This window comes from Aythya ferina, assembly GCF_964211825.1.
Source record: "Aythya ferina genome assembly, chromosome: 3".
NCBI classification, from domain to species: Eukaryota; Metazoa; Chordata; class Aves; order Anseriformes; family Anatidae; genus Aythya; species Aythya ferina.
This window is the reverse complement of record NC_140298.1, coordinates 31,693,214-31,720,674: the sequence shown is the minus strand read 5'-3', so window position 1 is coordinate 31,720,674 and position 27,461 is coordinate 31,693,214. Positions and strand designations below refer to the sequence as shown.

At 43.6% G+C, this 27,461-nt stretch overlaps 1 protein-coding gene across 1 annotated transcript in view; it reads right to left on the bottom strand.

Moving 5' to 3' along the window:
• VIT (vitrin) overlaps positions 1 to 27,461 on the bottom strand; it is a 52,660-nt gene that overhangs the window by 6,003 nt on the left and 19,196 nt on the right. The window contains exons 5-14 of the mRNA XM_084512683.1: positions 26,286 to 26,419; positions 22,031 to 22,108; positions 19,123 to 19,203; positions 17,137 to 17,346; positions 16,418 to 16,468; positions 11,475 to 11,513; positions 11,323 to 11,379; positions 10,677 to 10,739; positions 6,467 to 6,514; positions 2,368 to 2,430 (exon numbers count right to left, since the gene is read on the bottom strand). Coding sequence (XP_084368809.1) covers positions 2,368 to 2,430; positions 6,467 to 6,514; positions 10,677 to 10,739; positions 11,323 to 11,379; positions 11,475 to 11,513; positions 16,418 to 16,468; positions 17,137 to 17,346; positions 19,123 to 19,203; positions 22,031 to 22,108; positions 26,286 to 26,419 — 824 coding nt within the window. The remainder of the gene's footprint in view (positions 1 to 2,367; positions 2,431 to 6,466; positions 6,515 to 10,676; positions 10,740 to 11,322; positions 11,380 to 11,474; positions 11,514 to 16,417; positions 16,469 to 17,136; positions 17,347 to 19,122; positions 19,204 to 22,030; positions 22,109 to 26,285; positions 26,420 to 27,461) is intronic.

Below are 27,461 nucleotides of genomic sequence, written 5' to 3'. Positions count from 1 at the left end.
CCCCAAGACAGGGCTGGTCAGCATGCACAGCCACAGTAGAGGCCCCAAGATGGGAGCACTGGCACTGACAACAAAATGCCTCCATGCCATGAATATGAGTGAGAATATAAACGATCAAGGAGGCTGCACTGGTGAGGTTTTAGATAGTGTTTCAGCAACAAGCATCTCCAAATGTTATGATTCTTGTTTCTGGCAATAACAAAACAGAGCTAGGTCTGTAGCCTCTTGTGCATAAATGCGTGCTTGTTTGTGCTCGTCTCAGCATCTGTTGAAAAGGCCACAGTGGGTATAATTTTGGATCACATTCAACCATAAGTAGCAGTAGAGGTGAAAAGCTGGATGACCCTGCTGCTCTGCTCTGCCCTGGCATGTCTGTGTGCAGGTGAGCTGGTGCAGAAGCGGCCCTTACCCATACTGGACGATGCCCATCAGGGGCCCAGCGCTGCCAATGCCAAGGGCTTGAGCCACGTTACTGAGGAACTGCTTCTGGAGCTGGAAGCGGCGTTTACCGATGCTCCAGCTCCCATCCATCAAGAAGGACAAGTCAACCTTGCAACCTGAGGGGAGAGTCACAAGCATGTAAAGTATTTTTGGTCCTTTTCGTAGCTGTACTTCCCACAAAGTACAGCTGTACTTCTGCCTCCGTGCATGCAGCAGCACTTTTGGGTGTTGCCTCACTCAGCTAAAAGTCCTTCTGGAAAACCTAGGCCTGCACCCAAAGGCCTTCTGTTAATGACACAGATGAGCCTCATCTTTGTGTCTCTGCAAGTGCTGCCTGCAGTGCCTACCAGCCCACCCTTCTCTGCATGTTAGTGGTGACTCACTTGGCAGCTGGACCATGACCCAGAGCGGGATCAAACATTTGGCTTAACTGGAGCGCTAACGTTTTCTCCTGCCGTCTGCATCTCTTGATTTCTCTCCGATGGTGCCTCCTACCAATCAGACTCTCCAAAATAGTGTTTTAATCATTAGATAGCCTGAAGGCAACAAAGTGCCGATTGTTCCTACCGGCTTATGCAACTGCCTCCCATCTCATTACTTTCAATTTTTTTCTCCCATAGCCGTCTGTTTTTCTAATTCTAATAATGCTGAATTATAGGAGCGTGACGGAGAACTGTTTTCTTTCACAGCAGATAGCGAGGCAAGGCTGGGAACTCACAACAAATAATACCTCAATTAACGTCCAAATTTTCTTGAATTTCCTGCCTTAAAAGGGAAATACATCATGCAATGTATACGTGGAAGTGGAAGTTTCTCAGCCAACAGGGGCTGAGCATTCAGAGACTTAGATGCTTGCTCAACTTAATTCCTGGAGCTGACTCGGATGGCAGGAGGATTCCTGCACTTGGACATCAGCAGGGCTCTGCAAGACGGCACCCTACATCTGCTCTGCAGGAGCTGTCCTGAGCTCTGCTTTCCTGCAGTGAGTTTGGGTCTGCAAGGCAGATCCTTCCCCTTTTTCCCTCTCCCTTATTTCTGTACCAGTTTTAGGTGTATTGACTTTCTTGGATGGGAAAAAAAAAATATTAGGAGCATTAGGTTGGCACCTTAGCATGTAGGATGTTTGGGCCAGTGTGTAATGTAAAGTCCTTGAGCTGCAAGTGCTGCGAGACTCAGCTGCAGGAGGGTGGGCACCAGTGGCTGGGGGCCAGTGGAGGGTGAGGCCCCCTCCCCTGGAGGCTTCCTGGAGGAGGAAAAGGAGGACCCCACCTCTCCAATTGTGATTTGCTTTCCCTTTTCCTTCTCTTCCGGTCCCCATCTCAAGATGAGTTAATGGGCAAACCAGCTGTGCAAGGTTTGCTTTTTAGAGCAGGGAACATCTCCATCCTCAGACTAAGGGCTCCTTGATACTCCTTCTACATCCCCTCCAGGATACAGACTCTCTCTCCTTGCTGGGTCCCTTTCTTAGGCATCTTTTAATCCCTCCCACCCTCTGCAATGGGAAGGGTGCCTGCGCCCACATTGCCAAAGGTGTGCATGGGTCAGCAGAGCTTGCTCGTCCATTGCTGGCCACAGCGCATTGGTTTCCTGTACTCTGCCATTGAAACCCCCCAGAGAAGCTGCATGCCCCAGGACCATGGAGCTGCACTCGTGCCAGAAGAGGGAACAGTGAGCAGCCATCATCTGCCACCCAGGTAAGCCACACTTCGGCTGCGCTCCTGTTCCTACAGAAGCAAAATCCGACTGCGTCTGTCAGAGGGATCGATGGAGATCGATCGTCCGTCCTCCTTGGAGGAAAATGCATTCCTTGAGTTTCTTGGGATTCTTCAAAACTTCCCTGTTGCTACTTAATTTGAACACATTCTAGTAACAGGTAATTAACAAAATAGCATTGCTTAATTATGAAATTAATTCTGATGTACGTACTTGGGTTCCCCTGGGAGGTTGCCTCCAGTGGCTTCGGGTTCAGGTCCTCCTTTGAAGCAAAGCCTAGAGAGATGAAGGCTCAGTCAGGGTGTGCCAGGGGCTGTCTGGCTCTGGGGGGCAGAGGAGTGTGTGTGCAGGGAGCCCCCAGCCACTGCCCAACACCCTGCGGCCTGAGGCTGGTAAACGTGAGAGGGAAGCAAGGACAGGTTGCACGTCCTGGGAACTTTTCTTTTCCACCTGTGTCACGTCTAGGGTGGTTCCTGGTAAAAACAAGAGCCCAGGCATTTCTAGAAATGACACTAAAATGTGTCCCAGTGGACAGACAGCTGTGAGCACTGAGCCAGTGTTTTTTGGCTGTTTGACTCCCCTCTGTGAGTCAGCCTCCTTGCTGCAAGCAGTGCTGCCACAGCGCCCGCATTTTGCTGGCTGTTTGCAAGGAGCTGTGCAATGCTGGAGGCAGACAAATGATGGCTTCAGCATGTTGGTTTTCTGCTTGGAGAAGAGGGCATGGGCAATGCCACAGCTCACCACGTTACAGTGATGGAAGCAAGGTGAGCCATGGGGCTTCAGCCTGGAGGCTGTGTTAGTTTGGAAATCACAGAGAAACCAGTAAAGGGTGGTGGAGACCTACAGAAAAATCATGGGAAACACTCTCATAGGTTATTAGTGGATTTTAGCTGAGGTCCCGGCTGCAATGTTTGTATGCTACAGCCTTGGGAACATGAGTTTTTGTCTTTGTGAGATGCTGTGAGTCACAGGGAGTTGTGATTTCTGGTTTTAAAGGGTTTGAAAATGCTGAACTTCACCCATGTACTGAATGTCTGGGGAGGTGTCTCCAACCACGTAGCATCTCACTCCCAAGCAAAGACAAAAAGCTGTTCCTTTTCACTAGAGCATGACAAGATTAGTGGGATTTATCTGGGATAATCCTTAAAAGAGGCAGCAATGATCAGACAAGCCCCAAACTAAACACTCGCCAAGGAGCAGTTTGTCAAAATAATTATTTCTGCAAGCTGCATATTGTTTCTATAAAAGGAGTAAAAGGAAGACTTCCTTAAATCTTCATCAACAAGTCAAGGAAAGACTGTGTTCAGAGAGAGACACTAGAGAGGTAATTTCAGAAAGCGTGACCTTAATATATAAGAGAAGTTGCAAGGTGCTGCAGGGTTTGTCTCTCCATAGCAGTCAGCCTCCAGCAACCCTAGTGTAAGAGCTGTAACAGCTCAGAGGTCCTGGACCACCTGAGCTGGTTGTTGAAGATCCTAATGACTGAGCTGTAATAATGCAGGGAACATTCAAGAAAACGGCGGGAAAATACGAGCTTCAGCTCCCACCAGTCCAACTTCCATTTGCCTGGTTCATCTGAGAATTTATTAATTGTAAATTGAGGTTGGAGAAAATATTTGGCAAAGAAATCTGGCCAAATAAACCTAGCTCCTAGTCCTTTTGGCTTGCCTAGTAATGTTTGTGTGTGTGTATATTTATATATATATATTTATTTATATTTTTTTTATATATATACAGATTGGCCTATCTTTCAAGAGTTGAGGTTATTCTAAATAGAAGTATATGCTCAGTTCTGGGCCCAGAAAAAGACCTGGGTTGACCTAACTCTTCTTTTTGCTGCTCTTAGGTCTGTCCCCTCCCTGCCTTTTGGAGGGGCTGGGGGCAGTGGGGCCGTTTCCATCCGGCAGCTGGTGAGGGTGTAAGGGCCTGCAGGCGTGATGAGGATGCGGACGTGGCTCCACACAGGGGAGTGGGTGTGCAAGGGGTGTGTGTGTGTAAGCGCTGCTCCTGCCTGAGGGTCACGCTGGATCATACACAGGGTCACACCATGGTTTTGGGGTGCTCAGTGAGGAGCCCTGTGCTCTCTCACACTGATGACAGCAAAACAACTGAGCTGAAGCTGGAAGGAAGGAGAGCAGCTGGCAGTGACATGGGGCACTCTGTAGTGCCACTCAGCCCCAGCCATGTGGGGGGCGTGGGCTGGCAGGAGATGCAGGGTTGTAGGAAGGTGATGGCTCTTTTTGCTGGCAGCACTGGTTATGACACTTGGAACTGGAGTGGGCAATGGGCAATGTGAAAAAAAAATGAAGAAATGACTTGGAGCTGTTCATAACCTCTCCTTGTCAAGCAGAGGAAAATGACTGTGCTTTTTTCTTTAAAGCCTGAAATACTCATCAGCTTGTCCTCATGACTGTGGGTGCTCCAGCGTGGCCTTTAATCAGGCAGAAATGGGACGTTTCCTCAGTAGCAGACCAGCACCACGCTCCATCTCACAGCGCTCAGCATGTGCCAGCCTGGCACCGTGTACGTGCAGCCCCCTGCGCCTGCCTTACTCAAAGAACATAAAGGAGGTGGATTTAGTGCTGCTGTGCAGTTAGATATAAGCACGTGCCTTTCACTCGCAACCAAGTGGTAAGAGGAAGTCAATTCGTAGCTATCTGCCCTACACATCTAGCTGCACCTGATAAAATCTGCGGTCTGTACCCGAGTGCACAGCTGATCAGCTGATGTGAGCTGATGTCAGCGCAGCCAACCCACATGTGGGCAGCACGGCTCTCCTCGTTCTTGCCCTGATGAGCGCTGTTACCAGTTCCTAAGGCCATGGGTCAGCAGGCTGATTTATGCTTGGTGTAACAATAAGGTCACCCGCCAAATAACCTTCCCCACTAATTGGGGATGTGGTCAGTGTCTACGGGCCGCCCTGCTCTGCCAGTCCAATTTAATGTTGTTATTGCCATGGGAATTTCAGCTCAGTGCATGGGCAGCCTCCTCCATGCTAATTAAAGTTCCCTTCACTGATTGTCACAGCTGTCCATGCTTATTAAACTTTCCATTCATTTCAGTAAGACAGCAGCGACTAGATGTGCGCCAGAAACCAGTCCTTTGAAGTGACAATCTGAATTCATCAGACTTTATCACACAGGCACTTCAGTTTCTGAGAAACTATTAATACTACATCCCTTCTCCCACACCTAACCTTTCACTACATTTAATGCAATCTGTCATTTGCTGTCTCAAAATGCCCCTCTGTACCACTGGCATTAGCACTGTAGCTTTTTCTAAATAAACACACGGAAGACTTAAGCTTCAACAGATAGAAACACATCCTCTCTCTGGCTTAGTGTGCTGCTGCTAGAGAAGGGAAATCTGTTCTTGTTTGGGCTGATGCAAATTTTGACTAAACAGCCACAGCTACTGACACTGGATTTGCAAGCTAATGCAAATGGGCAATGCTGCTCATAGCAGCCAGCACAAAGATTAGTCACGCCAGGGCTTTGAAGTAAGCAGAGCATTCAAGAGAATGGTCTTTGCAAGGGCCACCAGCACAGCACAGCCTTCTCAACAAAACTGGTGATGGAAAAGATGTCTTACACGAGATGTTCCTTATAAGAATCCCTTATGATGAATTGCCACGTATTTTGCATAGTCTCCTTTAAATGTTCCCAAGAAAAGGGGTCCCTTAAATATGGTCAGTATTGGGACTTGTATCAGGTTGTGGGTTATTCAAGTCTTGTTTTTGTCTCTTGAGCCTGAAACAAATGTTTGTTTGTTTTTTTTTCTCACTCAAACTCTCACTTTCTAAAAATGCCGTCTTCTCTATGCCGTTTTCACTTTTTAAGGCTAAAACGTTAGAAAATTTAAATAGTATTTTCTATTCTTTATACTCAGTTTAAACTGCCCAATCCTCATCTGAATGCTTTCCCTTGTTAAGTACATTGGTATCAGAATAATTTGTCACCTTTTTCTCTGAATGCATCTTTAGACTGCCTTCTGACCTGTGGCATTACCAAAATAACTTATTTTAAAAAGGATTTCAGCAGCTAGAACCCCTTTCCTGCAGTAGGGCTTTCCAGAGCGCACCTGTTTTGTTCTTGCTTTAGGCAGGAATTTGAGAATGATGAAGGCTCAGAGTAATTTTATCTACTAAGATGTAAACAACGTAGTTCATTTATCATTTTAAATACTGTAATTACTTCTTAAAATGAGATTGTTATCAGCAGTGTCATGGGCCTGATGAATAGTGTTAGATTTCCCCATGTGTGATGGAAACCAATTATTCCCAGACTAGTTACTGAATGTCTTAAATATTTACCTGTGTCAAAAAGGCTCAGTCCAGGTTTCCATAAGTCTGTTTCCATTGCTTTCACACATGAAAGAAAAGACAAAGTGTTACTGAAAATAATGGAATTACTGGAGATTACAAAGCTCTGGCTCAATTTAAAAAGGTCAATTCATACGGTGAATCACCATTAACAAATAGGAGCTAAGGAAATCAGTAAACCTGGAAACCTTTACGAACACATTTCAAGCCATATTTAACAGCCTCACATCACTGCCTCCAAAGCAGTCATCTTTTTTATGAGTTTAAATATGCCTCTTCAAATCTATTTTGGTTTTGTTCCTCTTCACTGACACTGAAGCAGTATACTGACTTCAGTATACTTTTGCTTGGCCTAGATTGTTTCCCACTGAAAATCTGCATGTGTCTCCCACCTACTGATCTCTGTATCATTTAAACCCATAGAAACCCAAAGAAGGCATCTAAATCTTTTTTTTGCAGCCTATCAGGCGTGGGAAAACTCCATCAGAATTGATGATTTCATGAATAAACCCCAAACTGCCTCTGTTCTTGGAACATGCTGAAGAACTTTTCTAAAAAGTGATGCTTCCCTGACTAGACTGGCAGCTGATGTAGTCTGAACTAGAGCCAGTGGGTGAACCACACATAGGTTTGGGGAAAAAATAAATAAATAAAGGAGCTGTGGGCTTGCCAGTGTCCTCTGGCCTAGTAAAGAACTAGGCCAGAGGACACTCTGAGAATCACCTTGCCATGAGATTGTCAAACCAGTTAGGAGCTATCAGGTTCTTTGGGAGGGAGATTGCTGCATGAGTGAGATTGCTGAATAAACACGTGCTCTCCCTTCAGATAGGAGGAACCCCTGATGCGTTTCGTGGCTAAGGTGATTTTTCCAGGCCCTCTTCCCTCCTCATGCTGAGTGAGCACTGTTTAGATGCACTACGATGAATTTGGAAAGCTGAGAAAGTGAAAGGCTGAGAAATCAGTCATGATACAGACGCAAGTTTTGCTGTGATTTCACTCAGGAGGAGAAGTAGGCTGAAGGAAGGACAGGAGTGGGTAACAGAGAAGGAAAAATAGGAGAACTATTCCTACTTTATCAACCACCTGGACAGGATTACTGGCCAGCATTCTGTACATCCCTGAGGAGAGTCATGAGCACTGAGTGGAGATAGGGATGGTGGCTGTGGAGCAGGACAACCCTATCCACAGCAAAGGTCTGGTGCTTGTTTGTTACCAGCAGGCAACACATTTTCTGACCTCTGTCACTAAGAAAATGGATTTCAGTGAAGCCATCTTGTGAGAAGACAATCTCAAAAGGTTTGCTTCATGCTCAGAGAGGGCTGAGAAGTGTCCAATGGCTGCTAAAAGAAAAGATTTTAATGAAGCCAGTTCTCAGCCTGACTGGCTCAAAAAAAAAAAAAAAAAAAAAAAAGGCCAAAGAGTAAATCAAGAACAAACAAACACTTCTTGAGCCTTCTTTACAAACACATTGCTGTGAGTTTCAGGGAGAAAAAGTGCAGGAACTGCACTGCACATGAAATTAGCATAGGAGCTGTGCAAACATCTGCGTTTGTAAGCAGAGAAGTGAGCTGAAGGATGTAGAGCAAGGGAATGTGCCTGTGCTGTGAATCACAGGCTTGCTTCTGCTGCCAGCTCATAGCCAAGGGTTACCCTCGGTGCAAGGCTCTGTGGCTGCAGCACAGGCTCCTCAAGTTTATCTGACTTTAACCTCAGAAAAAACAGATGGTTTTCAGTAACTTCAGGAAAAGACTGCTTTTTGTCGGTGGGAGTAATGCTGGACCTCTAGATCAGGTCTTCTCAAGAACTAGTTTGACTCAGACAACTGTGGGTCCTTCCAATTCCCTATGAGGGAGAGCTGTCTATGGCTTCTTTGAGCAGCCTTCTCATTGCTCACATCCTTTGAAAACTTTCTGTGTTGAGAAGACCTTAATAAAGAAAAGCAGTAGTTAAGTGCCAAGGACTTGGGGTAGCTGGCTGAAAACATGAAGAATGCACTAATTTCTGAGTGATATGTAAATCTAGGCAAAAGCTCTGTTCTTGGATGTAGTCCTAGACACATCACAAAGCAAGCTCTCAATGAAATGTGCTTTGGAAGGAAAATTAGTATTCTTTTAAGTTGCAAAGGCCTTTTTTTTTTTTTTTTTTTTTTTTCCTTCCTTTAATGATGCCTATAAGAATCAAGGGTTTATTTTTAAAATACTACAAGACTGATATATATATATATATATATTTAATAATTGCGTATTTATCTTGGAAAAAAAAAATCTGGGCTAGGTGAGCACAAGATATCAAGAGAGTTGATGTGTAATATCAAGAGCTTCTTAAAAACAGGTAGGGAGAAGCTGAGCAGATGAATGGTGTGTCAGGATGGGCGTTTTCCAAGCAAACCTTTTTGTTAACCTGAGCTGGAGAGAGGAAGTTCCTCGACAGCTTGGCCAAACCCACAGACCCAGTCAGTGTTGTTTGCTGACCAGCATGTGCTCGCTTCACAGAATCAAGAAAAACAACTCTCCTTTCCAAGAAAGCAAGGAGTTGTCCAGGAATTTCCCTTTGATCGTGAGAGAAATTGGCTGCTTGGAGGCAATGCTGAAGCAACAGTGAAGCAACAGTGAAGCAACTGCTTGGAAGAGCTGCCAGAACCTGGGCAGAAAAAAACAGGATCAGGACTCATGGGGAATAAGCAAGTGTATGTTTATGGGTTTTTCCTTCTTGTTCTGTGATTGAGGAAACAGAATAACTCCTGATGGGAAATTTGTGCTTCAAATCATCTTGGGGGGGATCTTAAGATGCCTTAAGCAGATATGTTTGGTTGGGGTCAAACTCTGATTTTTATTTAAACATGCCTCAGCGTTGCATTCCCATGCTTCTCTGGCAAAGATTTGGCTGGACGAAGGACTAGCCAGCACATCCTTTGGTCCAGATCATAGGGCTCTTCCTGTTTGTGTCCCATCAGTGGGGCAGGTCTACCATCCCAGGTGCTCTCTCCCCTGTAGATGGTGTCGTGTAGTTAGTGCATTGCTGTGACTGGCACTTTTGCAGGCAACATATTTGTTCTGCTGTTCTGTACAGGCACATAGCTGTTTCCCCTCTGAAGGTGGGCACTGGATTTTGACAAGGGCAAAGAAGATTGGCAACAAATGTGAGATTAGTAAAAGGAAATGGTTGTGCCATTGGTATAGCAAAAAAAAAAAAAAAAAAAAAAAAAGAATATGAGACAATTATGGATGGAAACCAGAGGGAAGAGGCTGAGACTGAAACAAAGAGGAACAGTGTAAAAGTGAGATTAACAATAATCTCAAGAGGAGCAGGAGTGCATCCATTTTAAATAGGCTGTAACTAGGTCAACTACAGACAGCTGTTTTGATGAAGAGACTGCTGGGCAAGCTTATACTAGCCTCTATCTCTCAGGAAGTCCTACTGCATGAGGATGTCCTTGAGCCTTACTGTCAGAACCCTTGGCTCTGCCCTGTTGCACTTCTCCCGCACCTCCCAGAGCTCACCAGAGCTGTCAAGGCCCCAGGTGCACCCCCAGGCCTCGCAGCCTCTCCCTCCCCAGGGCATTTAGCTGCCTGTGCTCTCGTCCTACTCCCTGCTCTAGCTGCTCCTGGATAAAAGCCACCCCTGAGAAGCTCTGCTATCCATCAAAGCAGAGCTGGTGTTTGCATGTGAACCGAGTGCTCTGGAGCCACGTGAAGTTTTCGGCAGGCGTCCAGAGCACCCGCTGAAAGGGCTGCTTGCTGATGAAGCAGCTGGTGAATTGCACAGCCAGGGAAGAAGGAAAGCATAGATGATGTCTCTCCCCTCAGTGTTAAAGGCAATCTCTGTGTTGCAATCAGCCTGGAGGCTCCCAGGAATAGCAGGAACAGAACGAAATTTAGCTTGATCATAGACCCGATAGGCTGCAAGGGGCTGGGATTTTGTTCCTCATTTTGACTAACAAATAAGGAAAACTGCAAACACTGTGGTAGATGTTGATTCCCACGGCCTGAAACAACAGCTTGCCAGTGACATAGCTGTCCTTTGCCTTCTTGTCCTGGATGCTGCTAGTTGGTATTCAGTGCAGGAGGCTCGCCCTGGTGCTTCTCCAGCATGCACAGAAACCATCTGCAGAGCTGCCTCTTCTAATTAGCTTGTGGGCTAATTTGGGGTTACTAAAACCATGAAAGTGAGCAGAAAACCTGCTCCTAGCAGTCTGGCTCACCTAGGTGGGCTGGAGACCCAGCAGGCCTCCGGAAAGCAGCAACAGGCTCTTGGCGCTGAATACCTGTGTGGTTCGAGAAAGAGTGTGAGGTTAGATGTCAGCTGGCCAGGAGAGAGAAGCAGGACCACCAGGAATATGGGGGCCCCGAATTATCTTTCTGTATGTGTTTTCAAACAAAATGGAAAAGGAAAATGGAAACTAAGGATTAAAAGAAAAAAGAAAAAAAAGCTGAAGAATTTAAAAGCTTAAGAAGGGTGGCAAAAGCAGAAGAAAGGACTCTGAATATTAGTAGGTGCTGTAGTTCTCCTGTGCACTGGAGCAATGGGCACTGGATCCTGAGATGCTGGCCATGCTCAGGGGCTGGAAACTGGAAGAACTTGTAGGGTCAGACTGATGGACCCCAAGCTTCCCCAGGCACAAAGTTCCCCTGTCATTTTGCAACAGCAAATTTTTTAAAAGACTCATATAAATGGGTTTAGGGTATTGTTGTGGGAACAAACCTAGGTTTAATTATTCTCATTGCTTTATTTTTATTTTTTTTTAAGAAAGTTACACTATTGTCATGCAATAATCACTGTGATATCTGCTCAGTAGATGCAAGTGGTGGAACTAGCTACAAGGAGAAATCAGAGAAGCAATTGCTTACCTGTACTGGGTCGTAAAATGTTCCTGTTATTTGTAGATGTGGAAGGGCCCCTGAATGCTTTGAAAATATTGTATTGGTTAGTACAAGGAACCAAAAGACAAAGCGTTCTAGCAATAAAAAAATGTAGTAGTTATTATTAGTAGAATACATACCTGTATTCAGTCCTCTTCCCTGTGCAGCCTGAACCTGTCCTGTAGACATCAAAATGGAGAAGTGTCATTTGTACCATGTTTAGTGCAGGGCTACTGCTACATGGGACTTTCAGTGAGTCTCATTTTATGGCTATCAGAGTTAATGGTTCATATATAGAGAGTTTTCATTAATATCCTTTCTGAGATGTTAACACTATACGTTTTAAACAAGTTTAAAAAAGAATTGCCTTGCTCTGTCTGTCACATACGTTAGTTAACATTCAGTTATGAATATTTCTTATAAATGCCTTTGGTTTACACTTAAGGTGTTTGTAGTTAATGTTGTGATTTACTTTCCTTTCTAAGTTTCCTTAACTCAATTGCTCACACTTGTTATTTGGTTTTATTTCTATTTCAGTACTATCCAGTTGTGCTGGCTATGTGAGGAAGGTTAACAACAAAACAACATCCAGACCAGATACTACTCTTCCTGCAGCGAGCTTACCATGTGAGACAAGAGATGGTGAGTGCAAGCAGGCAGACTGTAAATAATGAAACAATGATAAAAATAATGTGGGAGAATTCATGTGTCTAAAGTGTCTTCATCACTGTCTATACAAAATGCTTTTTTAAGGTGATTGGGTTAATACATTAAATTCCCATTGTACAAAAATACTGAAGGCTCAAAATGCTTGCAGAAGATCATGTCTTCAATCATGCTTTTCTTCTCATTACTTATTTTTATGAAGTTTGTTAACAAACTTACACCTTAACATTCCAAAACCTGCTGAAATTAGTGGGAATGTGTACCTGACTTCTGTGAACACTGGCTGGGGGTCTGCAAGATATTTTTCTCAATAAAATATCATAAATGAGACCATTTGGAATGGTTGTCTCAGGAAACAGGAACAGGTGCTCCCTGGGGACTTGATATTACAAAATTAGTGACAGCAAATAGTTTATGCATGACCCAATCTCAAATCTTCACAGGCCAATGGAAGTCTTTTGATGGGATTTTACAAGCTGTGCTGAGAGAGCTTGCAAACTCCGGAAGCCAAAGAGATCCTGTTTTAGTAAATTGCAGGCTCATCTGCCAGACTTTTGAACTCTCTAGGCTTCTAGCTCTGGCTCCAGGTGATCTGCAGCTGGCAGAGGCTGCTTTTTCAGGTTCTGGAGAGGAAGGTCTGCTTATGCAGCAGCGTTGCACAGAGGTGGGCATGCTTTCCATACCCAAGATGGGTACATGCCAAAGAGCTGGAAGAAAATTAGCTTTGTGCCTGAAAGCTTGCCTCGGTTTGGGTTTGTCACAGCTGAGCCTGAATGTCTATGTAACACAATTTACAAGGTCAGTAGAAACAGAGTACAAGAGGATAAGAAAGAGATTAGCTCAGAACCGTTGTGTGCCATAGTTTTTGCTTAGTCCCTCCACACCCTTGAGCAGCCTGGCTTGCCCTCTTTGCTCCTTTTGGGTGTTGCTGGGCCCGCGGGGCTGTTTGCTCTTGTTGTGCCACCCCAAGGCATCCCTGCAGTATGCTGTTTTTTGCTGGAAGGAGTATTGTAGTAGTAGAGGGGAAAAGTGGTAATCATGTTTCCAGGGCCTACAAGGCTTGTTCTTCCTTTGATTTGGAAAGCCAGAGAGTCTGTGGCATGAAATTGTGTGTCTGTTAAAGCAGAGCTCTGTGCAAGCCAAAGGCTGAGCAAGAAGTTGAACTGGGGACAGGCAGTAACCAAGTGATTGCAAGAAGTGGGCCAAAAAAATAAAGGCAGTGGAGTAGAGAAACCTTCTAAACACCCAATTAGAGATGTTCCATTTAAGATCAATGCTGTGGTGGTAAACAGCAAGAATGGTTGTATGTAATGTGTGGCTAACAGGGCAAGGAATGAACATGCAAGGCAAATCCAAAACCAGCTCTGGAAACAGTGGCGGTCAGGGCTGGGATCAGCAAAATGCAACCATGCTGGGGAAGAGCTCTGATCTGCCACAGAGGATGATCCCAGCCATGGTTGGAAGCAAGTCTGTAGTGAGTGGGAGGCATGGAGGCAGGAAAGGATGGCAGGGCAGCAGAGAGAATTGCATTTTGGGATGTTCCTTACACATGATGGAAACTCATGTGAAAAGGTGAGCAACTACTCTGTGCAAATAACACAACTGCACCCCACAACTTGGTCAGCACCGCTGGTGGGCTGAGCAGTCAGAGTTAACCTGGGGGGAAGGCAGCATCCAAACCCAAGCTCTAGCTGTTCCACCTAGTGTCCAGATGGAGCTCTTATCCCCCTTATCCTGTGCTTCCCTTATTCCTATATGTATGAGCCTTGATGTTTTTGCACTGTTGGCTGAGAGTTTTCAGTGCTTTCTGTTCTGCTTTCAATGATGATGTCTTTCCTCTTTTTCTTTTCTTTCTACTCTTACTACTATGATGAGTCACAGCTGGGGATGAAAGCACAGCAGTGTACAGTGGTAGGCAGCTTGGGGTCACTGGCTGAAAAGAGATGCAATGGTTGAACTGAGCTGGAGCGCACGGCAGGCACTTTCTGCCTGGTGTGGAGGTGCCAGCTCAGTGCTTTGGTCTGACACAGAAGATGGGGACATGACTGTGATCACAGTGGTCACAGAAGCACTGGATTTATAATCAATCCTTATCTAGGGTCCAAGCAGCTGTGCAGAAAATTGCTTGAAGAGCTGGGATGGGAGAAGGCAAGTGTGTTCATGGTTCCTGCGAGCATGCTGGGTTAACTGCTGTTGGAAAGAGGCAGAAGCTGTCGTTGTACCAGAGCACAGCTGAAATTTGAGTTGTGCCCAGAGCAAAATAGGTTTTGTATCCACTTTCAGAGCCCATTCCTGTTGCTGCTTCCTCCTCAGGATATTCCTGTGCTGCATACTGCACTGGTGAGCTGTGCACTCTTTAGTAGGGCAGGTAAGGAGGAATAAGCTGTCAAATGCCAAGCTAGATACATCAGTGTTTTTTTCATTTAGCAGTTTTGCCATGTTGAAGTCTTTAACGCAGGAGTCCTCTGATGGAGCAGTCTCATAAATTTTGGTGATTCCACATCTTTGACAGAAACAGAAGATAAAGGGGAAAGAAGAGAAAGAGCTAGGATGGAGTTCTACCCCTGCTCCAATGCCCTAAGCTGCAAGTCCTGCTTTGCTTTTGCCCCTGTGAACTTTTGCCAGTACCAGTGGCTGGAAATGAAAACACCTTAGCTTACAGCAGACACAGCTGTTCTCCTTCTGACTGTGCTCTGTTTTAACGTTATTTACTTCTGAAGCGTCTTTTGCAGGTGAACTGTGAATGCCCTGTGAGAAGTAGGTCTGCAAATCCCTGTGAGCCAAGATGTACAGAACATTTGACTCTGTTTGGTCAAGCCAAACTCTGGTTATGCCCAAGGGCAACATCAGAAACTTCAGTTTGAATAACAGGAGTGAGTTCAAAAGACTCTTCAGACAGAGAAAACTGATTAACTGCTTGTGTGGTTATAGCTTCAAAAGTAGATTTGCACTTTTTGTTTGTTTTGGTTTTATTTGTTTGTTTTCAACAAGCTGTTCTCCTTCAGAATCAAGAAGAGATCAGGATAATTCAGGAAGCCAGATGCTGAGCAGTGACATGCTGGACATGGTTCTAGAAATGAAGTCCATGAAGTCAGAAGTAGGTCTCCACGATTTCAGTGTTGCCAAAACTTCACCTTCAACACACATCTCTTACTGACTGGGTAATCTCAGATGGGTTTTTCTAATTGTCAGTAAAAGACAATAATGTCCTCTTTTTTGCTCAGCCTGAGGGTACATGAAATAAAAAAGAGCAACAAGCAGGACCAGGTTTACAGGCACATTAGGTACCGAATGATGCAGTTTCTCACTGAGACTAATCTGCTTTGAATTGTGTTAGCACTTCTGTTAATCTTGCTATTCACATACTTGCACATTTGATGCAGTAAGATTAACCCCGTGGAGCAGGGCAGGAGCATGGTCTGTTGGTCTGGGTGTGCAGGGTCCCTTGTTCTTAGCCCTCCAAGCAGGAGGGAATTGATGAAGGGGGATGCTCATGGTGCGGGCAGGCTTTCTAGGCAGAAGTAGTAAAGTAGGAGACTTCTGGGCTCGCAGCTGAGTTTGATTTAATGGTGCTTTCCCTCAAGACCTGAATTGGCCAGAAGATGCCTGCCACGTGCTTTGGCTCTGAATTACTCAGCTGCAGGGATGGCCAGAGTTAGGTGTGTGAGAGCAGAACCAAGCTCTAGGCACTCAGAAATAGCAACAGGGTATAAAACCTCCTAGCTCCCTTTCATTCAAAAGCAATCATATCCTCATACTCAGAAACTTGCAAATAATTGAAAATGTTCTCCTTTCCTTGACTGCACAGCTGAGCAATTACACATTGTATGGGCAATCTCCTCTACATGTTTGCATTGCAGCCTGTGGCTGGAATGGAAGCAGACTTCTGGATGAAGATACAGAGCTCTGAACAGCCACCACTCTGTTGTCAAAAACACAAGTGGTGAGCCAGGAATAACATCACATTTATGCCAGGCTCAGGACCACAGCCTAAGGTTTCCAAAAGAGCATTGGTCTAACTGAAGTCAGCATTTCAGAGCTCTCAGCTCTAAGTTCAGACAGCAATGCAGCCATCTGTATTTTATATCTTACAACTAAATGAGATTTTCCTTTAAGAGAGTAAGACAGAAGGAAGCAATAGGCAAATACAATTCAAACAGCACACACTTTATCTCAAGTGTTGCAAAATCCAGCATTTTTCAAGGCTGAAATATGCAGCAATTTGCTGGAAAGGCTTCCCCAGAGGTATGGGTGATCAGCATCTCTGACAATCAGGCCAAGCATCTATTTTTGAGTTTAAATCCAGCTTGTATTCAACCACTGACTTTGCTGGGGCTTGAAAGGTTATTGGATCATTGCCACCTTAAAACACATTTTATCGAATGCCTTGTGGCACATACTTCTTCATCGTACTTACTTGATGCTGCAGCTGCCACAGATGAATATGCTGGGTGGACGCTGCTAGAACCTGAAAATAAGATATTTTGATTTTCAGCTACTGAGCCATAATAAACTGCATTTTTTTTTTCTAATAATAAATATAGGGGAGAATTAAAGACTAGGGAAAACCAGGTGTGCAAAAATCCTGAGGATAATTCCATCATAGTGTTTTTATCTTTGAAATCAAAGAGTTGTTACAGAAAATATATTATAGCTTTCATTTATTGGAAGTTATCACAGAATCAAATCTAAAATGTATATTGAGCTATTTGTTGAATGCTTAGTCCAGACATATGAATCAAGGAAATATTTGTTGACTACTGCAACTGAAAATTATCACAGCATTTGAGGATGGAGAGCTTCCTCCCACATGGATCAGTTTAGATGCCAGTATATTATATGCAAAGATAAGGACTAACCATAATTGCTGTGTTTGCTGCAGATGAACTCTTATCTTGGAGAATCTACACATGTTTATGTGAGGCACACTGATTTTGTATGTGTCTCAAAGGCTGTACAGCTCTGACTCCAGCCCATCTGCTGGAATTAATTTCCTTATCCACTCTGTGTGTCTGCATTGAACTGCTGACTTCATGATCTACTAAATAATGGTATGTTCAACTGCCTGCCTTGTTCCTTTAATTCTAGCAGAAGTGTTGGTCAGAAGAAAGCAATGCAAACAGCCATGCTACTGACCTGTATCTCTGACCCTATGCTGCAGTCCAGGTCGAGACTTGACTGCAGCTGCAGCTGTCATGGTTCTGGTTGTTGCAGGTGTTGTGGTTGGCTTTGGTGTTGTGGTGAAAGGATCTGTGGTCGTGCTGGTTGGGGTTGGAGTTGTGGTGGCCAGTTGTATAGTTGGTGTCGGTACCGGTGATGTCTGATCCACCTTGCGGCCTGTGTCCCCTGCAGGAAAATCAACACAATCACCCTATGAAGTTCTATGTGACCCACATAGAAACATCATTAGTAACACTCCCTCTTTAAGGCAACCAAGTCACTGGTGTTTTCCTCAGGGTGTCTACAAACATTCTCATCTGTGGACCTCATGCCATGCATGCCTGTGTGATGCTGTCTAGAGGTGCTGACAGCAGGCTGTCATAGCCTTATGTTTCCTCTATACTTTCTCTGCTTTAAACAGGGAAACCTTGCTGCCTGACAGATGTCTCAGACCTATGCAGTGGTTCAAACACCCAGTTGCAGTTCCTGTTTTGCCATCATCTTTTCTCAGTGTAATTAAGCTGTTAGAAAGTCCATATAAATGGAAATCAACTGACATCTGGTAATAAAAGATGGCAATTCTGAGTCATAGACCAGAATAAAATATGCATTGCCTACTGCATCACTGAAATGCTCTTGGCAGAAAGACAGCTTTTAGGGGAGGGTGATTCAGGAGAGGGTCAGGGCAGGAGCAGCACACACAAGGGCTTTGGCTGAGGGGAGCATGGAGGAGAGCACCGCCTGGGAGGTGCCGATTTTATCTCACTTTGACTCAGCTCACAGTTGTTACTACTTTTAAAGTGTATCATCTGTCGTGAGAACAGACAATTCTAGTTGCAAAAATGTGCATACTAAATAGCATTATACAAAGTTTTTAGCATGATTACAGTTCTTTCAAGTTGTTATCTTAGAAAGGAGCCTTTCCTGTTCTCTTCAATCTATCTACCAAAATCCACTCTAGAATATATTCCATGTTCACCCCAGTCTTGCTCCTCTCCTCCCTGCCTGTATCCCTGGGGATGGCCTGACAGGCTGTGTGCGCTGAAAGGGAATGGTGTGCCTTTATTCAGTCTATTCATTGCTGCACAGCACAAGCTTGCATTTTATTGCTGGATGTTCTCCTTTTGGAAAGCACCATCATGAAGCTGTCTGGTGGATTAATTACCACCTAATGCTAGCCAGTGAAAAACTCAGACCTCAGACAGTTTTAATGGGATAATGCTGAAAGAGAGCTCAGAAGAAAAACAAAACAACTCAGCTGAAAAATCAGCGTGAATGGCTCTCTGGGCTGAGCAGTGCCCTGCTCCACACTGCCACACTAAAAGCAAGAAGACAGAGGGCACAGTGATTCTTCCCATGTGATGTGGTGCTGCAGAAGCCAGGAGCGGGCATGTCAGCTCTCCATAACCTAGGCTGCATGGAGCAAGGAGGCTGCAATCTAAAAGTATAGCAGAAAACCCTGGGCCAGGGAAGCAGCATAGTAAGAACAGAGCAAAGATATTGCCTTGGCACTTGTTGGCTGGGTTTCTGCTAGAGCCTGGGACACGAGAGGAGCTCCCAAGGGCTAGCTGTTCCCAGTGCTCCCAAAGGCAGGGTGCCCACCTCCCTCACAGGATCTGCACAGGGTTTGCAGGGCATAGGTTCTGCAGAGGAAACTACTGAGAGGTGCAATGCAGGCTTTTGAAGTTTGTGACACTTGAACTCATCCAAAGCACAGGCAGAAATTAAATGGTGAGGCTGTCCTCTCTGCTCTGAGTAGTCCCATGCCCTTCAGGCAGCGGTTGCAGGCACTCATGTAATGGGGTCACTTCAGAGGGAAAGAGGCTGTGGAGTGGAGGCTGGTAAAGCTGTGTGTTACCAGTGTCAGACTGCTTCTCATGAACAGTTGTGGGCATTCTAGGCTGGATGGGATAAAGCAGTGGGCTTTCTGTAGAAAAGGGCACTGAGATTCCCAGCCCCTACCTTGTTCCAGTGCTTTTTCTGATGTGTTAGAGGTGCCTGCACTCTTCAGAGCTTTTAAGTCTTGCTCAGGCTTCTTAGGCTCTGCAGAAAAAATGAAGACATGAGGAAATCCAGCTCTGAAAGAAAACAATTTTAAATTTTCTATTCAGAGATTATTTGTCCTCAAAAGCAGGCATCCCATCACCTAGTGTTAGAAAGGCTAGTTGGTCTAATCAGAGCTTCCTCACCAGGAGAGAAAAAGTGATGGATGGGTGCCTCTAGAGAGTAGTCAGCTGATGTTGTTGGTGCCTGATTTAGGTGTCTGATTTCCCAAAAGCTCCTGCCAATGTCAACAGAATTTATGAAGTGAGCAAACGCTTTTTTTTTTTTTTCTTTTTCTTTTTCTACCAATAAACCAATCCTCATAAGATTAATGAGAGTCAGGCTCTTGGTGTATGTAGGGTGCCTGGTGAATATGCCCTACCATGTGACGTTTCAGTCACTAATTCACATTCAGATGCATCTCTTTCTTGCCTGACATTCCCAGATGGGACCACATCCTGAGTGCCATGGACTGGCTTAGAAGGATTTGTTTTTTTTTAAATTATTTTTTGTCTTTCTGTTCTTCTAAGACTCAAAGTCATCAAAGTACTTGGAACATTTATTACAGTTCATTTATTGCTACCCAGCAAACAAATCCGCCTATGCATTTGTGTCTGACTGAGTACTGGAAGATTTTGATCTTTCTTTCTTATTTTTTTTTTCTCTTCTCTAGCTATTTTGACAGCGTTGACCTATTTAAGAAATTACTCCAGGGTTAATGGTTACTTAATAATTTGTACTATTTTTTTTTTTAAATGTAGCTTTTTTCTTTTTTTTTTTTTTTTTTTTACCTGCTGTGATTAGTTACAACTTTGGGAAGGTTTTTCCTCCTCTGCCCATCTTTTGAGGGGCATTTAAAGAAACATCAGGTACTATGAGTCTCCAGTGCCCCTAGGATGAGGACCAAAAGCGCGTCTCTGACAGCGCAGATCAGATGTGAAGTAGGATTTTCTCTAATCTGGCAATAAGTGTAATCCTCAAAAGACTGCCTTTAACACCTAGATACAATGGATTTAAATACCCAGCTGTGCAATGTGGTCTCTATAATTTAAGTTGGAAGAAGATAACTTTCTGAAAATTGAAAAAGAAATATGAAATACCGTATTGCAAGATGGCTCTAGCACCATATTACAGAGATCTTATCTCAAGAACAAACTGTTTCTGGCAGCATACAGCTGAGATGGCTGAGTGGAGGCAGTGGGAATAAACTGGGTTTGGAGAAGACTACTCGTGGTGGTCTGATCTCTACTTGTGGGACAGGGATGGGCAAAGCAAGGCAGTGGGCTCTTCAAGTATTGTGTTTGATATATCAGTTATTATTTGCTCCTTTGGTCATCCTGGGTTTTCTCTGCATGAGTGCACAGTTTCTGTTGCTAGGATTGTAACACTTTCATTCATTCAAACTGATTCAGGAACAAAGTGAAGGAAGTCACTTGCATCTTTGCTTTGCTGCAGGAGCAGTTTTCTGATATTTTGTTTGTGACTGCAACGTGGTTTGATGATACTTCCCATTCCTATACAGATTTTCATGTAATGTCAGTTTTCTCACTGGTGGAAGAAATCATTGCTTACAGCCTACTGAGCTCTACCCTGAATGTGATTGTTCCTGCTCTGGTGTGAGGAACTTGGACTGATACTTCAAGTGTGGTTAGATTTGGGAACAGAGAGATGTAGTTTTAGTGAATGCTTCCTAGAAAAAATAAAATAAAATAAAATAAAATTCTAAAGTATTGCCTCCTTTCTAGTACTGCATAATATTTAGGCCAATGGTTTCTGCATCAAGACATATGTACAAATATGTACCTACTTGTCTGTAAATGCGCAGGAACCGTAAATTAAAGGCCTGGCTTTAGGTGATGCATATTCAGTCTGAACAACTACAGCATTCAGATGTCTTTGTGTAAATAAAAACCTAAAGATGAGGAAAGAGCTCTGTACTTTTGCTTTCATGGATCAACAGCAATATACAGGAGAAGAGCAGGACTCCAAGTAACAACTGTGCAACCTTGGGTGGATGCACTTATTGACAAGCATTTGAATACATGGGGAAGATACATTGCATTTCCTTATACCACTGTTTACAGTGCATAAGCTCAGAAAGGCTTGGGCTCAGCAAAGAGCAGAAGACCCATGATAAGGAAGTGTGTAGTAGCAGAAGACATTTATTTTTTCATTCAGACTCCCTACGTAGAGCCTAGACTTTACACAGTTGTGACCGGGAGCACAAACAAATGTCATTTCCATGATAGAGACACTTGAATATCAACTACCACCTGGTGTGCGGCTTGATATCAAAGACCTCTGAAAACAACTAAATTATTTAAACCGAGTTGAGTATGACAGAGTAGGCTACAGGCTAAAGTGATTATACAGAGTAATTCCTTATCATATGATCCTTAGCTAAAGCTGCTGTGCATTGCCATCTGTGTCATTAATATTGTAGTACTATGTATTACTATATAATAATTATTATAATCCACTATATATATATGTACTGCATACATCAAAGATCCCAAGAGATAACACAAATAGCACTAGGAGAAAGATACAACATCATACTCTCAGACTTAAAGCAAGGGGAAAGGTAGGTGGGAACAGAGGTTTGTGAAACTGGGCATAACAAAAAAAAAAATATATATATATATCTAGAATAATTCTATGTGCTTAATATAAAGAAAACATGAGAGACTTGAATGAGATAATAATATTGATGAACATAAGGGGTACATTAACTTCAGTTTCTCTATAATTAAATCTTTACACAACTGAGATGCTACAAGAGATAGATGTGAATAGATATAAGGAAAAGTCCATCATAATTACTTGCCTGGTTTAACAGCTGTACTTTTTGAGGAAGAATATTCAAGAGTTGATGGATATGTCACACCTTTTCTTGGCTTGCCCTCTAAAAAAAAAAAAAAGAAGCATAACAGAAAATTATAAGCTTTCTTGCAACAAAACTCCCATCTAACATATGTGTTCAGAATCAAACCTCGCTTCTTCACTGCCCAACTCATTTTCTTGAAGATTTCTTTCATCTGCTGGCAGAATCTAAAAACTGTTTCACTAAAAATACTAATGCTTAAATCCAGCATCATAAAAAAAGATAGAAAGTATGAAAACACAGGCCTGGGATGGATTTGAAGAAGTCAGGTAGTTCATTCTTTTGCTCTCACATGGTTAAGGTTAAGCATAAGGGGATTGTTCCCGAAGAACATCTGTATAACCTGTACTTAAACCCACGGCCTCCCTATGTAGTCTTTTCCAGTGCCCGAATATGTAGTTGAGTTAGAAAGTGTGTTTGATGTGGGATTCGTTTCATCAAGCACACAGCATTCTTCTCTGACCTCAGTTTTGCAATATCTATTTCTAGCAACAGTCTTTTGCAGTAATAACAGTGAGAGAAGACTGTGCTTATGTGTGGGAACATATGGTTCCTATATTTAGATCTAAAATGAGGGTCCTGTCTTAAAACAATGAGGTATGTTTCCCAGTTAAGCTTTAAACCACAAATCTTTTTAATGCCACACCAGATGCCATCTCTATTGGCACATGTGGCCATGCAATTCCATCTCTTAGGGTAGTTTTTATATTCCCAAGGTATACCTGTATCACTCAATGAAAAGTGTTGCTCTGTTTAGGGAAGACTGCTCTATCCTCTGAAAGCTGGACAAAATATCTGTGCAAGCTTGGGTGTGATGTACAAAAGGACTTCTAGACCCTGGGGACTCCTCTGCAAAATGATGTGCTGTGTCATGCATCTGGACCACCTCAGATAGATGTGCCTTCACCTCCTGCAAAACCTGAGTCATGATGATAGGTTTGCTTTTCCTTATGCCCTCGGTGAATTCTTGTAGATGGTGTATATGGGCACTGTGAGCATGACAGTTGTCATCCTTAGTAATTCATTGAGAGATCAACAGCATTCAGCAGAACTCGTTGCTACAGACTGAGCCGCACCTGGGAACTGGGAACTATGTCCCATGTGATAGCACACAGAGAAGTATATGTGCCAGAGAAACTGGTCCTTTATGTGCAGGGATGGCCATGGAGCTTGAGAAGCACTGTCCTTTGTCCCTTTGCATGTCTCTAGCCCCTTGATTTTACTCTTCTCTGAAATCTCAGTCATGAAAAAGCCCTAGATGAAGGAGTTAGTTTGAGTTACTAATGAGGCAATGCTGTAAGGATCTATTACATTTCTCATTTACAGTTGTGTAAATGGAGAGTAGAGCCACGGAAGTCAGCACAGCTCCTGCAAAGACCAAAGCACTTTAACATACATGGACAAGCTGGAAAGAGCTTTCTCCTTGCCCTTGGGTCTCTCACAGAATCTGGACTAAGTGAAGAACAGCAGGTCTTCACTTTTACTTTCCTCTGAGCTAAAACTGGGCTCAGGAGACAAGCAGGACTAAGGAGCTCTTTCTCCAATTTGGGAGAAAGATTAAAATGTTATAGGATTGCAGATGATTTCTAAATGCATTTCTTTATCCCCAGCAGTGGCGGAGTGATAAGGTGAGTTGTTACACAGATGCAGCAGCAGCATAATAATCTGATCTAAATTTAGACTCTTTTTGTGATGCTTCTAATGTAAACCTGAAGACTGCCACTGTGCAAATAAACTAGGTTCTGGCTATGGGGAAGCTGCGTACTCCTGGGCTCTGTGGGTTTTGATAAACATCATCTTGTGTCCCATTGTCCCATATGTGGTCAAAAGGTAGGTCTGAAGCCTGACCTGAATGTGGCCCTGCTTTTTGGAGCAATGGTAATGCATCCTTTCTACCGATGTGTCATCTGGAAGAAGTTGTGTCTAGGCCGGAGTTTGCTTAACATGCTTAAAAATGGGTTCACATCTGGGTTGGAAACCTCAGTTTCAGTCTGTTTGAAGTACAAATTATGGTGTGGTGGCCGCTCACCCTCTTGTGCCTGTTTGTAACTAGCAAAGCCAGAGGTTTAGAGCTCTATTTTCTTAACCCACTAGCTGCGAAACTCCCACTAAACTGAATGGAGCCATTCAGCTGAGTGCCAAGGCATTTCAGTGCTTGAAAGTGAATACCAGTGCATTTGCATACCTCCTGGTGTGCTGACTGCTTTAATCCCAGAGGACAGACCTTGTTCCCCTGCTGCTCCCAAATCACGCCACCTCATCCCCTGGGTCCCCCAGGGATTCCTCCTCTGTGCTCTTTTGTGTGGATGCTCATTCACAATTTAAACATCACAAACTCCTGGTGACAATGTCCTAACTGGGAATAAAATGTTGGCACTGTCCCAGGGTACAGCATCACATACATGTACAGTTTTGGTCTGATGAAGGGGAACTTGGATGGAGAACAGGAGACTCAGTGCAAGCTCTAAAGCTTTAAATTAATGCCTTAGGTGACTTGTATTTTATGGGGGAATGCGTTATGCAGCTCTGTGTTTTTATGACTCATAACTGTAAAAAAAAAAAAAAAAAAAAAAAGCAAGCGAAACCAAAACAAAAACACCATTTTTCTCTTTTTGAGAATGAGATCTGACTGCATGCAGCCACAGGCTGCTGTGATGAATAGCACAACCTTCTTGGGGTTTTAGACTTCTGAATTTCTCTCTGAAATTCAAAAATTCCCACATTTTCATCAGGTATAGTAAGAATTCCTTTCTTATTTGTATATGAAACGTGAGATGAGACAGGCTATATTATGTCACGTTTATGCTTGAGCTAGTTCATAAACTACATTTACATCAGAGGGACCACTCAACATGCGTAAAATTAAGTGTATGAAAGACAAATCTCACCATGCCTGTAACAGTATACAGATTTTTCATCATCTCCTCTTATGTGTACTTGTGACTTTCTCTTGTATAATCTCTTGTAGTAACTCGTTAATTAATTAAGAACAAAGTTTCATTACTACAAATCAAAAATTCCTACAGTTTTATAGGATAAGTGAGCAGCTGCTGAGGTAAAAAGTTCTTATTTCTCATTTATGTACCAGAATTACAATGTGCTGTTTGTTGCGAAAAAAAAAGCAGCAACAAGTACAAGTAGCAATTCAGCTATTCCAGGAAATCCATACTCATCCAAAATAAATCCTTCTCAATTTGGTGTACCCATGGTAAAATGCTGTAAAAGTGCATCCAAATATATTAATGCAAACTCCAGATGGCAATTCATTTTGGTCAGAATCTAAAACCTCTGTTGCTGTCCACAAATTTTCACATGAAAAGAACATTTCTTTATTTTTAGAGGCTGTTCAGTTGCTTGAGCTGTTGATTTTTCCAAAAAAGATGAAGTTAACTAACATCAGTTGGTCACGCCTATCCCAAAGCTTCAGATGTGTGGACCAGCAAGAACTTAACCACTGGATGGATGCAGCAAGAGGTTAGATTTAGAAATTGTATATAAATTATGAATTTCATCAATGAATCCAAGGGAGCTACTGGGCAGAAAAAGGAATTAGCATTGAATTGAGATGGATTTCCCAGCACTGGGTAGATAGCAGCACCTTTTGGCTCACAGAGGTGGGAGAATTTCATAACTTATTTGGGATAAAACAATAGCATTTTTTAATATAGGGTTTTGTATTAATACAGTATGGCTATATATGATTTGAGAAGGCTTGGCAGTTTTTATTTAAAGGTTTATATTGATAAACTATACATATTTAATTTTAACGAGGAACTCAGAGAACCTGGGCCATTGTGTCCAACAGCTGCAGTGAAAATGTGTGGCTTTCTCAGAGTAAACTCAGAGTAAAACAGACCAAAAGGCTTCTCTGCAAAGCCTGAATGGCAGCACAGAAACAAGTTGTTTCAGAAGACACAGGTGCAGAAGCAGACTGAGGGGGCCAAAAGGCCACTTAGTTTGCTTAGCAGCAATACTTGTCAGGGTGGAGAGCAAGTGCATTAGGGAGATCTTCCCACCGGTACCAAGGCTCAGGTTTTAAGCATCAAGAGCAGGAGCTGGGCTGCCCTTGGGCAGTCAATCCAGACTGTCTGTCACCTCTGGCAGACCTGCAGAGGGCTGAGCCCCATGCACCTCTGGTGGGGTGTATTTCTCTTTGAAGCCCAGGATAAGAACTAACTGAGGTGCTCTGGCACAGTACCTGAGACGAGGAAGGACTCCCTCCAGCGCGGCAGTGACAGGGATCGGACTCCATTGGAGAAGCTCCCCCGGTAACCAGCGTGGCCGGCCACTTTCTGAACCAGGATCTTCCCGCCTGTGTTGTCAATGATACCACTGCAAGGGGAAAACATAGTAGCTGAAGGAGGAAACGCTCCCCAGAAACATAGAGACCATTCAGCAGTGCAAGAGGTAGGAAGCATTTGCTTTCATCTTTAAGCCAGGATTTACAGTGGAGCCATGAAGCTACTGCTAAGTCTGCCACTGAGAAAAAATTGTACTTCTTCAACACAGAGCAGAGCAGTTTGCCACACAGTGCTGTCGGGCTCTGTTTGCTCTTCCCATAGATCTATGTGTTTTGTTTCTAAGGACGAGTCTCTGCCTTTGTTAAAATTCCTACAAGCTAGACTGCATGATTGAAGATATGCAATATACTCACAGGAGTTTTAGGGCCAGCCATGCAACAGAAATAATTTAGACAAATGCAAGGCAAGCCTCCCACTTGCTTGGCTTATTCTTTCATGAAAACTGATGTTTTCTTTGATTTTCAGAATGCATTACCACAGAAAACTAAGCCTGGTTCTGGCCTCAGCCCAGACTAAAGTGAACAAAATATTACTACAAAAAGCTGCAGAAAACCTGACCATCTCCTTGTCTGGTGCACAATAAATGGTGTTTGACATTTGATATAATATTTTTCTCAGGACAAACAGAAAACCTTCACTGTATGCAACCTGCTGTGGCATTATTAGGACAGTACAAAAAATGATTGCTACTACAAAGGGCTAGTATAATTGACAGTAACTGCACAGTGCATGGCAATTAGTAATGGGCAGCCAGCAGTGGTGAAGAATGCGTTACTGCCTTAGCTTTCTCTGATGATTGTGAGAAGCTGGTGGTATAATAACCATAAGGAAAGGAAATTCACTGTCTGCAGAAATGCCGATGTAAGTTAATGAAGCCAAACTCAGCTTGCAAATGAGGAAAACTGAAATCCTCACTCCAATAACACAGGGAGCCAGCATTTGAGCTGTGGCAGAAATTGCATTCACCGTCAGCATTTTATAACCTCCCACCGGGACAAGCTCTGCTTGCAGCGATGCACACAATTTCCAATGTGCATTCGCAGGAAGAATGTGACAGGTGAAAGCCGGTCCCT